The sequence below is a fragment of the Vicia villosa genome, unplaced genomic scaffold (assembly GCF_029867415.1).
Source record: "Vicia villosa cultivar HV-30 ecotype Madison, WI unplaced genomic scaffold, Vvil1.0 ctg.000004F_1_1_1, whole genome shotgun sequence".
NCBI lineage: Eukaryota > Viridiplantae > Streptophyta > Magnoliopsida > Fabales > Fabaceae > Vicia > Vicia villosa.
In genome coordinates, this window is record NW_026704934.1 from 1469857 (window position 1) to 1482526 (window position 12670).

Genomic DNA, 12670 nt, shown 5'->3' on the forward strand with positions numbered 1-12670 from the left:
TCCCACCTTAGACGGCGCCCAAAGTTAGAGAAAGTTAGTGGTTTCAAAGTTAGAGAATCTATTTCCGTATATCCATAAGGTATTGGATACATTTTTTATTTTATTTATTATTTTAATGGATATTGGAATTTGTGTCAAGCAAATTGAAGCTAATAATTACGGTGTAGTATACGTGTGTATGTGTAACTTTTAGTGTAGAAATAGCCAAGCTCATTTTTTATATTTATATTATTCCAAAAATATACAAGAATTTCTACACTAGACAGTGCAAGATAGTATTTCCATTTCAAAAATTACAATTACATTATCTCCATTGGATTGCCACAGATAAATTAAACATCATAAACTACAAAAAAAAAAGTATCTCCATTTCACAAATTACAATGAATTACACCATCAAACTTTACACCACACATGCAGAAGCAAGAAATTAAAATTCCATTAGTTTTTCAAAATCTCTAACACTCATCATGTGTTTCTTGAATGCCACTCTATCATAATTTAAACCTACATCGACAATATAATATGTTAACCAATATAACTAATATGTTAACTAATATACATGGAGATAGAAATGAAGAAAAAACCTCTCAGAAAATATTTTTCTGTAAATCATCTAAGCCAGGGTCAATGTCTTTGGCTTCTTTCTTCTCACCATTTTCCAGGAAGATAGGAGCGTCAAGCTCAGGAGGTTTCTGTTAAGATATGAATCGCTCCGATCAAAGAGTTAACAACAAAATTAAAGCAAATTATTAATAATGTAACAATTGTATAGTGTTACCGTGCAACGAACTAGAGCCCAATTGACATTCTTGAAGAATGGATGGTTCTTAATTTCATTTGCTCCTTCAAGTGAACCCAATCTGTTTTTGGGATCTCTGTGCAATAGCCAGTAAATTAATTGCTTTCCATGGGGACTTACCTGCATAAACACTTGTTGTGTATTAAAACAATACTATATACATCACTTAATTCATGTTCACAAAGTTCTTGAAAGTTTTTTTTCATATCATTTACCGGTTTGCTTTTGGGAAACTTAAGATCTTTGTGAAGAATGTTTGCAAATGTCTTTTGTCTCGTCTTTCCTCTGAATGGTGTATATCCGTAGAGCATTTCATATAGAAGAATACCTAGAAGAAAACGTTCAAATGCAATCAAACTTTCGGATTTTTTTTATGTTAAGAAACTGATATAGATTCATACATGTGTTTTTTTCAACGATAAATAAAAGTTACCTAGAGCCCACCAATCCACGGCACTAGTATGACCTGAACCAGTTATAATTTCCTGTACAAATTGAGATATCAGTTGCAACACATTCTGAGAAATGAATCATTTTGAAAAGAAGTTCAAGCACCAATATGATATATTTGCATAATGCAACATTTTTCTTAACAATGTATATTAATTGGTGCATTCATCCTAAGATATGTATCGGAATCATGCATATAATATGCGAGGAAATACAAACCGGAGCTATGTACTCTTCTGTGCCAACAAAAGAATTGGACGCTCTCATTGGTTCTGCCATGAACATTGGAACCTCTTGATTTTTCTCTTGTCCCTTCTTTTTCTTCTTCCTCTTCTTCTTTTCCTCAGTAGCTGGAAGTATAAGCTGCAAAGGGAAACCGTTCAGTGACTTTAGTTAAAATATTGCTAAAAACCGCATTATCTGAAGTTCTTGTCTAGGATACCTGTGGCTTGCAAGATGTTAAACATGATAAATCAAAATCTGTTAGAGACACATGTCCGTTGCTCTGGATCAGCACATTTTCTGGCTTCAAATCCCGGTAAATTATGCCTGCAAATTCTCGCCAAACAATGTTATCCTAAATTTTGTTTTAGTAGGTATCTGAGCCTACACATTAAAAATTCTGAAGTAGCAAAGTTTCTTGCTACTTCAGAAACAACTATCCCGAGTGTGTGTATTCTGAATAAGAACCTACCTAGACAATGAAGATACTCCAACGCAATCACTACCTCAGCTGCATAAAATCTATAAATATCAAGAACTTAATGTCAGTTAAAGAAAAGTAGAGAAACACATGAAGTGGTAGGCATAGTTGAAGAATGATCCTTTTCTTTAATAGCGGTTATTGAAAGTATTAATGCCTCATTGATTTTTAACTTTTGATGTATATACATAAATACTCCGTGGACCGTGTAGTAGCATAATATACCTAACAGAATCTTCCTTGAGAACCTTTGTTGGCTGCTGGTCAAGAAGTAGGAATAGTTCTCCCCCAGGATAGTAATCAGTTATCAAACAAACATGTGTTTTGGTCTGCAAATCATTCAAAAGTTCCAAATATTTTACAAAGTCAATATATAAAGGCTTTAATATAGGTGAAAAAAGAGAATATAATCCATGAAACCATTTTCCATAAATTATAGCCAGTGTCTGCGATAAAGGATTATGGTGTGAGATATTGAAAGTAATATTTGAGTTTCAAACCTGGAAAGAAGCATATAATGCAGGAAGAAAAGGGTGGTCCAACATGTCAAGGATTTCTCTTTCAGTGCAAGCTCTATGCACCTGTGGATAGTATAAAAGGCAGTCCTATTATGGCCAGAAGTAAAGGCTTCTATAACTTAATTTACACAGATTGGAATAGTACTTTTTATGTCATTAGAAATCATGAACATACATGCTTCAATTAATAATGGTTTGTTAAACATTTTTGTATGTATCATTATCTACATAATGCAATATGTTTTAAAAGTTGGATTGTAAATTAGGATAATCAATTTCAGAACCTTATTGCGATTGAGCATAACACCCTTATCCATAGCCTTCATAGCAAAGTAATGACCTGTTCCTTCTAGCTCCACCAGATGCACACTGCATGGCAATGCCATATAATATCAGTCCCCGAAGGAGTATGACAATGATATGGATTGGGACAATATCATGAAGAGGTATCTAGTTGGTACACGGAAAAGATAACTAGGGAGAAGAATAAGAAAGAAACCTTCCGGTGTCTCCAGACCCCAAAGGTTTAATTGGCCTAAAGTGTTTTAGGCCTACCTGTTCTCCATTTTCTACAACCTGCAAAACCATAGTGTAATTTATAGTAATAGTGTAAAATAAATTCCTAGATCTTTACTCATATAACATAACTAATAAATAACAAAAAATTTAGAAAACATAACACATTCTCAAAGTGAAAATAATACCTTTAGGATTGCTCTCCAAGCTTCATCATCCTTCCTATGAGGTTTTGGCCGAACCACTTTTGAATGATTCATCCATAAATCGTCTGGTTTCTGGAGATCATAAAAAATGACTGTCACAAAGGAGAAGTTAATAGAACTTTAGAAGACAAAAAATTAACCATTACACCTTATTACCTGATTAGCATCAGGAAGCTCTTTCACCGCCTCACCAACATTTTCTGCCGTTTCTTTTACCTGGTTGTGAATTCCATATGAATTTGTTATAATAGAAAAATGTCTAATAAATTGAATAAAGTATTATTATAGACAATGCCAACAAACCAATAGTTCTCCCTCCTTTGCAGTGTCTTCTGCAATGCAATTGTGAAGAGGCTCTACATGTTGACTACCATCAAGTTGAACACCAATGAAGTATTGTACTTCTCCCTATTTAACCAACAAGGAAAATATTACATTGCATAATATCCAAAACAAAAATTGTATTGCAAATGCAACATCTTCAGCAGACTATCATAAGCTGTACCTTATGATCACGCATAGGTTGTAAATGAAACAAGTTCCAGAACTTTTTCCCTGAAAATTGTAAGGAAATATCTTAAATAGAAAGTGGAATAATAGCTGTAGCATTATAGATAAGCATGCCTAAAATTCTATGAAAGTGATTTTCCCTCTTAAAATCAAATAACTTACCACTCTTAGTATAATTGATTAGTTGCACAGTTACTTCTGTTTGGTTGTCAATTGCCTCTCGGATTTTTCTCACAGTTGCTGGATCAGTTTCTGGTCCTTGCAGAAACCTAAATAGCCAATTAGCATGTAAGGTAAATACACTGAATTATGACATTATCAAATATAAAACTATTCAAAATATACCTGCAATTTTTCCCCAAGATTTCTTCACGACTATATTCTGTAAGCTCTAAGAAACTATCAGATGCAAAGATCTGAAAAATTTAAAACCAAATACAAACTTTAATGTCCTATTGCATGCATAACAACTCACGAATATGTTAGAATTTCAACCATAAACCGTTGACATGATTTTTTTATCCTCTAAAGTGAATCACTAATCACTCACTTTAGAAGAGCTAAACCTTATTACAAATGATTTAAAGAATCTTACTATAGGATTGTCTGGAAGCCTTGGATCGGTAATGACAAAGTTTTTCTCAATACGCTCAAGTGTAGTAGCAAGATCAAGACCTTTTCTTTTTTCCCTCAGTTTTTCTTTGTCATCAAGTTCAAAACTATCATCCCTCTCATCATCCTCACTCCCAGAGCTCACATCTACAATAACTTCATTATCAATGCTTTCGTCAATGGAATGACTTTTTCTCATGAACCTGAACATAGAAAAATAGTAGAACTCTGAAATAAAATGATCATACAAATACGTTGAAGATATAGTGTCTGTATGGCTCAACCGTACAAAAAACTGATTTTGGTAGAAGATTATTTGGATGCAAAAGTGATTTATGATTTGATACATCCACGTCAAATGAGTTGCATAACAGAATTGATGTTAAAAATCATCTTTGGAGGCAAAAACATCAAAATAGTATAATTCATCAACAATAACTTTACTCGAAAACACTCAAACACACGAAATTCAATATAAGGTTTCTACATTCATTTTCGTCTCTCTGAGCATTTACTTAACAAAAAAATTACAGTAGTGGTAAATGATTATTTCAAGAACATGTATAACTTAAGTAAATAATAACCATATATATTACCCCATGAAAGAACCACGACGAGAGTTTTTCTGTTTATTGTCAGGCAGCTCACTAATTCGTTCCATAGAATGTCTAACTTTTCCTTGTGGTTTTGGTCTAAAAGAAGCTACGCTATCAGATTTTCTCCTCGATTTGTTATCTAATCTTTCTGTTCCTTCATCTTCTTCACTACCTCCACCTCCTCCTGATTTTCTGATAAAGGGACGGTGTCCGGATTCACTCAATGCGCGGGGGCGCTTCATGGCCTGTAATAACTCATCTACAGAAGATGTAGCCTTCTCTTTCTGACGAGCTGCAATACACCAGATGTTAGCGCTGTTGAATAAACACTGTTAAAATCTCTATTATCGCATGCTAAGGTAGGAAGGACAATCAGTTTGAAACTTGCATATAAAAAATACATTATTATTATCACTTTTATTATGATATGAGTTATTTCTCTTATATGTCTATTTTTTTTTTTGTTGTAGCCCATATGAAACTTAACTATTCATACCTGATATTCACTTTCTTTTTTTGATTGTTTATGCATATTTTTTGTAGTCCATGAGGTACTTCTGATCATTACTTATCTTACTACTTTTCATTTTCTGTCTTCATTTCAATTTATTTCAAGTTGATATTCAATCATTTGTTTTTTCATGATATTAAAAAACTGCAATGGAAGAAGATCCGTCCAATATACCATACCATCATATCGAATTAAGGATTCAGGCAACCCATTGGGACGCAGCTTCTTCTCTTTGGACCCCTCAGTATGCTTATTAACCTCCACCAGCATTCTGCCACATAACACAACCAAAACACATAAAGTAACCATCCCCACTAATTTAATTTCCTTTCTTTTCATTACACATCATCAAGGTCCACATGCAATCAACTCAAAAGGCTCAAATCTTTAACCACACCCAAAAGTATACCATAAAGATTATAAATAAAAAGGAGAACCATTATGTCCAAAATATCAAAAAAGCTTATAAATATTAACCTCAAGCTGTAAAACAAAACTAGAATTGATGTAAACAGTTAAACATAGCCGTCTTTGGCACTTTCCAAAGTTAAAGAAAATGAAATACAGTGTGGTCGTTGTCACGGTGAAATGCATGCATCTCTCTCGTGCCTTGCCCCCACACTTTCTATCGTAAATTTTGCAACAGACAACACACACCTCGTGTGACAAGAGTCTACTAACCAAAAAAAGTCCATTTTGGTCCCCAACCATCTCCCATAAAGTAAAACAACAATATCAATATATGGATTTGAATTTGGATTTACATTTGACCCAATAACTACATTCTTTTTACCGCAGTAAAATAGTAAGAAGATTAATGACTATCAATATTAAAGGTGTCAAATGGGTATCTTTGTGTCAGGACCGCCCACAAAAGCTCACACGGAGTGGAACTAAACGGAAATAGTTAAAAGTACGAACCTAAAACATTAATTTGTCCACCAAAAATTGAGGATGAAGCAGGATAGACATGCAGATTTTGCAACCTAAAAATTAAAATTTACAAAAAATTCTTCCCAATTTTTTGTTACCCTGGTAAATTTTGGTGGGTTCTAGTGTTGCGATAATGATTGTGATCGTCACAGTCTCAAATTATTGATTCTTTATCATAAAAATGATAAATAATATCAATATTAACACATGTCGATACTGTTTTTTCGTTTGTCGATATTGTTTTTCAGTGATCGTTTTGACAGAACAAAATTACTATGTATTAATAAAAAATTAAGAAGAAAAAAGATAGTGACTAATTACCCAATTAACTTGAGCACATTGCCATCATCATCCTTGATGGGTGAAATAGTGAGAAGGTTCCAGAAGGGAGTTCCATCCTTCTTGTAGTTCAGTAATCTTCCACAAAAGCTTTTTCCACCTTCCAACGCTTCCCTTATCCTTGCCACGTCATTCGGATCCGTATCCGCACCCTGTAAAAACCGACTGAACCACCCGAACTGAATTAAAAATGATTATTATAGAAATAATAAGAAAAAATAAAATAAAAATTACGAAGAAACGGTTATTACCAGTTTCTTCCTATGACTTCTTTTGACGTATAACCCGTCATTTTGAAGAAACCCGCACTTGCATACAAAATCGGGTAATCGGGTTTGGTAGCATCCGAAACCACGAAAGTTTGTTGAAAAGCCGATAACGCGTCTTTCAAATCCTCCGAAACTCTCGGAAACCCGCGGGGATCACCGCCGTCGGAAGACTCACCGGAAGTTCTAACAGAGTTATTGGAGTTTCTTTTGGTTTCAAGTTTGACATTCGGCTCGTCTCCACCGGAGTGCCGAACTGCCACTCCTTGAGGTTTCCCGGTTTCAGCATCTGTTGTGAGCACCAATCCCCACTCGGCGGCTCTCTGTACTGCCGCACCGGTTTCTCCTTCCTTGATTGCCATCCATGAAGTGTTGGTGATTTCATCGGAGAATTCAGTATGTAGCTCGGAGATTTCCTTGCGCTGCTCTTCTTTCGTTTCCGTCCAATTTTTCAGGTTTGACGGCGAGCGTACCGGCGAGCTGGAGTTGCTGGTTGGATTGAACACTTCTAAGGAGCCTCGAGGATCTCTTGGAAATGATGGCCTCATTGATGAAGATGATGATGAAGATGGAGATTTCTTCAAATGCTCCATAGCTAACTAGTAGCTACCTTCATATAGTTGCCACAATGCAATATATGGAAGTTAGAATTTGTTACAAATTTGTTATTATAGGATTGTTAAGTCAATTCAGTTGATAACTGTGAAGAGAAATTAATCTACAGACTGTGTGTTCAAACCTGCGATATTTTTAAATGGTGAAATTTCGGCTACTAGATTACTCGGTAAATTCGAGTTCAAATGATACATGTCGATGTTGTTAATTAGTGTTCCTTATCGGTAGGATTAGTGAAAGAAATTGAGGACCTCACATTATTGAGGTGCTTTTGTCAAATGATAATGATGGTTGATAAAATAATTGGACAGAGGAACTTCAATTTTTTTTTTTACTTATTTGGGACCTTTGGGAGACATCAGTTTGAAAATGTGTTGTTTTCTATTAATATCAAGGACCATAGAATTTAATCCGATTAGAACAACACGTAAGGAAGCAAATTAATTATCTGTAGTTATAATAAATTAGAATTAAAGCAAGTATAGGAAAATTTATTCATGCAAAACTACTGTACTAGAGATTAAAAAAATACCTGAAGCTGAGTTGTGTAGGAAAACTATTTTGATGTTGTTGTGTGACTTTGTGTTGTATATTATTGTGATTTATGAAGCAGCAAACTTTATACTTATAGTAAAATGATTATAAAGTTAGTTTTACTAGAAATGGTAAGAGAAAAAGTAGTGAGATATGAGAATCTAAATCATTGTAAAAAAAAGGTTTCTGTTCCCATCACTGTGTGCTGTTGTTCACATGGCTCCCTGAACTTATTTCTCATCACTCTTCAATGTTCTGAATTTAGAATTGGGACATGATGATTCAAGAGGTTACTTTCAGGAAACAAAATAGCTAGAGTAAGTTGATAATTGATACTATGTATAATCTTAGCCCCTTACCTTGAAAATTGAAAGTTCAAAGTTCAATGATGATTTGTGGTGTCAGGGAGAGAATATGGAAGTGAGTTGGAAAGCAACAAAAGGAAAGAATTGCATAGGCCTTGTACTTAATAATCATGATGACCACAAATTATTATGAATTTAAGTGTAGAATCTTGCTATAATGTAGATTTGATGTTTTCCTAATTGCACTGTTAGTTAATTTGGTTGCTAGTGCTAAAAGGAGTGGGAGTAGTGTTCCTTACCGCTAAAATATCAACCACTTTTTGTTGTGTTAGGATTGCTTTATTTGCTATCTGCAATAAGCAAAATTCTTTAGTGATGAATTTATCCAAGATAAAAATAATATTTAATTTTTATCTTGTAATTACCTTCAAAATCACTTCTAAAATAAATAAATAAAGTATTAAAAAGATAAAACTATCTCTTGCATGCCACACTATACATTCATTAATATATTATAGAATAACAGGGACAAAAATCACTTGAGTCAAATGTATAGTAATTTTGGAAGATAAATAAATTAAATAATAATGAAGTCGGCAACAAATGGATTCTTGTTTATGAGTGTCCAAGTGACAAATTTAGTTTGGGTAAGGTTTGAAATGACGATCTTCATATATCTTTTTTATTCTTAAATTAGTTTTATGTTGTCGGTCAAAATAGATGTTCACTGCGTATCTAGTTGGATCAACCAACCATTATAGAGTTTCGCATTTGCAATGCTTAATTTATAGTAGAGAAAATTTGGATTAGTATTTAAAAGTTTCATAAAAAATACAAAGAATCAGGTTGCATAATCAAGAAAGAATGACCCTGCAAGTAACACAAATTTTAAGAAGAAAATTGACAAGAAAAATGTGAATTCACTTCTACTTCTTGTTTGTGCACAAGATTAAAGATGAAGATAAGATAGAAAAAGAGAGAAGAGGTAGTGTAACTAATTTTTATCTCAAAATTTAAATGTGAATTCTGTTACAAATTAAACTCACATTTAGTTTATATACTAACACCGAAGTGAAATGAAACTCAAATGCAAAACCAAATGAAAAGTCAATGAAACTGAATCTGAATTATATTTAACTTCATCTCTTAATTCATATTTAGCTAATTAAAATCAACAATACCAATTTCATTCCTCAAATAGATAAAGTGTTCAATCTTAATAGTTTTAGTAAAAACATCTGCAAGTTGCTTTTGAGTGCTACAGTGAACAACTTCAAACATTTCATTTTGAACTTGATTGTGTAGAAAATGAAACTTTGTGTCAATGTGCTTGCTTCTCTCATGCAGTATTGGGTTCTTGGCAAGACTTACGGTAGATTTATTGTCTATCATCAGCTTCACAAACTTGCTCACCTTGATCTTCAGATCCTACAAAAAATCCATCAGCCAAACAGCTTGATACGTAGACAAAGCACATGTAATGTATTCAGTTTTACAGGTTGACAAGGCAACTACAGGTTGCTTCTCAGGGCATCAAGTAATGACACGTCCCATATATTTGAAGAAATATCCAGAAGTACTTCTTTTATCAACTCTGTCTCCACACCAATCAGAGTCTGAATAACATATCATCTCTGAATCAGATTTTGCACCAGACGAGAATAAAACTCCATACTCCAGAGTCTACTTAATATACCTTAGTATCATGACAGCAGCTTGGTAATGTAACCACTTTGGTTTGTTCATAAACCTACTCACCATTCCAACTGTATAACAGATGTCACGTCTGGTGTTATAGAGATATTTCAATGAGCCAACCAATTGTTTAAAAGTTGTAGCATCTACATCATCACTCTCAACACCAGAATCCAACTTGTGATTTGTTGCAGCAGGTGTGATTGCAAACTTGCAATTTGTTAACTCAAATCTCTTTAGAAGTTCAAGTTCATACTTCAGCTGATGCAAAATTATACTATTCTCATATTATAGAATCTCCATCCCTAAAAAATAAATCATGTTCCCTAGATCTGCCATCTCAAACTCATTCAATACACCTTCTTGAACTAGACTTTCTCATCTGAACAGTTCCTTGTTAGCAATATGTCATCAACATAGAGATACACCAGAATCATATTGCTTTCAGAGGTATGCTGAACATCAATCCTATATTTCATCTCACATTTTCTGAATCCTTGTAGCTTGAAAAATGAATTAATTTTCAGATTCCAAGCTCTAGGAGCTTGTTTCAGTCCATACAAGGCTTTATGCAACTTATGCACCACCCCTTCCTGATTCTTTTTCACAAATCCAGGAAGTTGTGATACATAAACTTCTTTTTGTAAAGGACCATTTAGAAAAACAGATTTTATATCTAAATGCATCAAAGGCCAATTCCCATTTTCATCTATAGCAATCACCAATTTGGTTATTTCATGTCTAGCTACAGGAGAAAACACTTCAAAGTAATCTAAACCAGATTTCTGTAGAAATCCTCTAGATACTAACCTTGCTTTGTGTTTGGAAATCGATCCATTTGGCTTAACTTCAACTTGTAAATACATCTACCACTGATGACTTTCTTGTTTTTTGGAAGCTCAGTTAACTCCCAAGTCTTGTTTCTTTCTATAGTCTCAATTTCTTATTTCATGGCCTTCAGCCACACTTTCTTCTTGAGAGCTTATTCCGTATAATCTGGTTCAGAGTCTACTAATATGGCACATTGAATGACTTCTTCTTTAGAGTCTATCGCAGTATCTTGCAACATGTCAAACTCTACAAATCTTCTTGGTATTTATCTGATTCTTTGTGGTCCCTGAACTTGTTCCAAATCTTCTTCAGATGCCGAGAGCTGAAAGCCATGGATGATGAGATGAAACCTCTTCATGATGATAACACTTGGGATCTGATCGAGAAACCTGCAAGGGCCAGGTTAGTCAGTTGTAAGTGGATTTTCAAGGCTAAGGAAGAAATCGAAGGAGTGATGTCATAGAGATACAAGGCAAGATCAATTTCTAGGGAATTCACTCAGAAAGAAGGAGTCGACTTTAATGATATGTTCTCACTTATTGTGAAGCATCCATTAGAATGTTGTTAGCCATGGTGGAAAAGTTTGACCTAGAACTTGAACAGATGGATGTGAAGACCGCTTTCTTGTATGGTGATCTAGATGAAATAATTGTGATAAGGAAACCTGAAGGGTATGAAGAAAAAGGCAAGGAAGATTATGTGTGCAAGCTGAATAGGTCATTATACGACCTGAAAGAATCTCCTCGTCAATCGAGCAGGAGAATCGACAAGTTCATGGCACACATAAGTTTCACTAGGAGCCAGTTCGACCAGTGTGTTTACTTCAGATTTCGACTTGGAAATTAACTTGTTATTTTCTTGCTTTATGTGGATGATATTCTCATAGAAAGCAACAATGTCGAGGATGTAATGAAGGTGAAGGATGAACTCAATAAGGAGTTCGACATGAAGGATTTGGGAACTACATCCAGGATTCTTAGGATTGACATCAGGAGAGATAGAAAGTAGTCGAGATTATGCTTATCTCAAGAGACATACTTGAAGAAGATACTAAACAAGTCCATCGATGGAGAAGTCCAAGTGCTTACAGTTTTGAATGAAGCTAATGTTGTTAATATGATCACCAAGACATTACCAAGCTACAAGTTTTTTCATTGTATGCAGTTGATAAAGCTGCATGAAGAAAGCTAATTTATTCCCTTGATGTTGTAGAATTTGTTCCAAGGTGGAGACTTGTTAAATTTTGGATCTAACTCTAGTCTCGACAAAGGTAGCTTCTTGGTTTGATAGAGATTAAGCATGTTATCAAAGATTGATCACATGCTGATGTCTAAGTCCTGTATGTTGTAGTCGAAGTATGCTTAAGCATGTAGTAGTCAAAATGCTAGGTTTGTTAGAATATTGAATTGGGCCTGTTTGTTTAGCCTAATTGTTTAAGTTAGCTTGTAGCTTAAGTTATCTTAGTAGTCTATAAATAAACTAGTTTTCTTAGGTTGTTGAGAGAATTTGATTGTTGTTATTCACTTGTAATTTTTGAACCCTTATTGAGTAAGTGAATAGTATAAAAGTTATAACTAATCCTAATTTTCTTCTTCTTCTTCTTCTTCCATCTTCTTTCTCTTTTGTGAAAACCTAATAGGGTTTCTTGTGTTTGTTTAAGAAACTCAATCTTTCTCATAGTTTTGGTCTGTTGTTACAACACTCTGTTACAATAGAGATATTGAAGTT

At 34.1% G+C, this 12670-nt stretch overlaps 2 protein-coding genes across 2 annotated transcripts; both read right to left on the reverse strand.

Annotated features, from left to right (window-relative positions):
* Positions 1 to 347: 347 nt before the first annotated feature.
* On the reverse strand, positions 348 to 7695 carry LOC131621440 (phototropin-1-like). Its single transcript, XM_058892490.1, has 23 exons — positions 6948 to 7695; positions 6679 to 6861; positions 5604 to 5695; positions 4914 to 5205; positions 4301 to 4520; positions 4051 to 4121; positions 3868 to 3974; positions 3701 to 3750; positions 3499 to 3603; positions 3352 to 3411; positions 3178 to 3267; positions 2973 to 3049; positions 2758 to 2842; positions 2456 to 2536; positions 2181 to 2284; positions 1947 to 1996; positions 1695 to 1801; positions 1472 to 1615; positions 1236 to 1287; positions 1018 to 1130; positions 782 to 922; positions 588 to 695; positions 348 to 507 (listed from the first exon to the last, which is right to left on the reverse strand). Exons 1-22 carry the CDS (start codon positions 7553 to 7555, stop codon positions 591 to 593), a joined length of 2937 nt encoding a protein of 978 aa, XP_058748473.1. The 5' UTR covers positions 7556 to 7695; the 3' UTR covers positions 348 to 507; positions 588 to 590.
* Positions 7696 to 9577: 1882 nt separating this feature from the next.
* On the reverse strand, positions 9578 to 10977 carry LOC131621385 (uncharacterized). The gene is made up of 3 exons (XM_058892424.1): positions 10741 to 10977; positions 10175 to 10372; positions 9578 to 9844 (listed from the first exon to the last, which is right to left on the reverse strand). Exons 1-3 carry the CDS (start codon positions 10975 to 10977, stop codon positions 9578 to 9580), a joined length of 702 nt encoding a protein of 233 aa, XP_058748407.1.
* Between the last annotated feature and the right edge of the window lie 1693 nt (positions 10978 to 12670).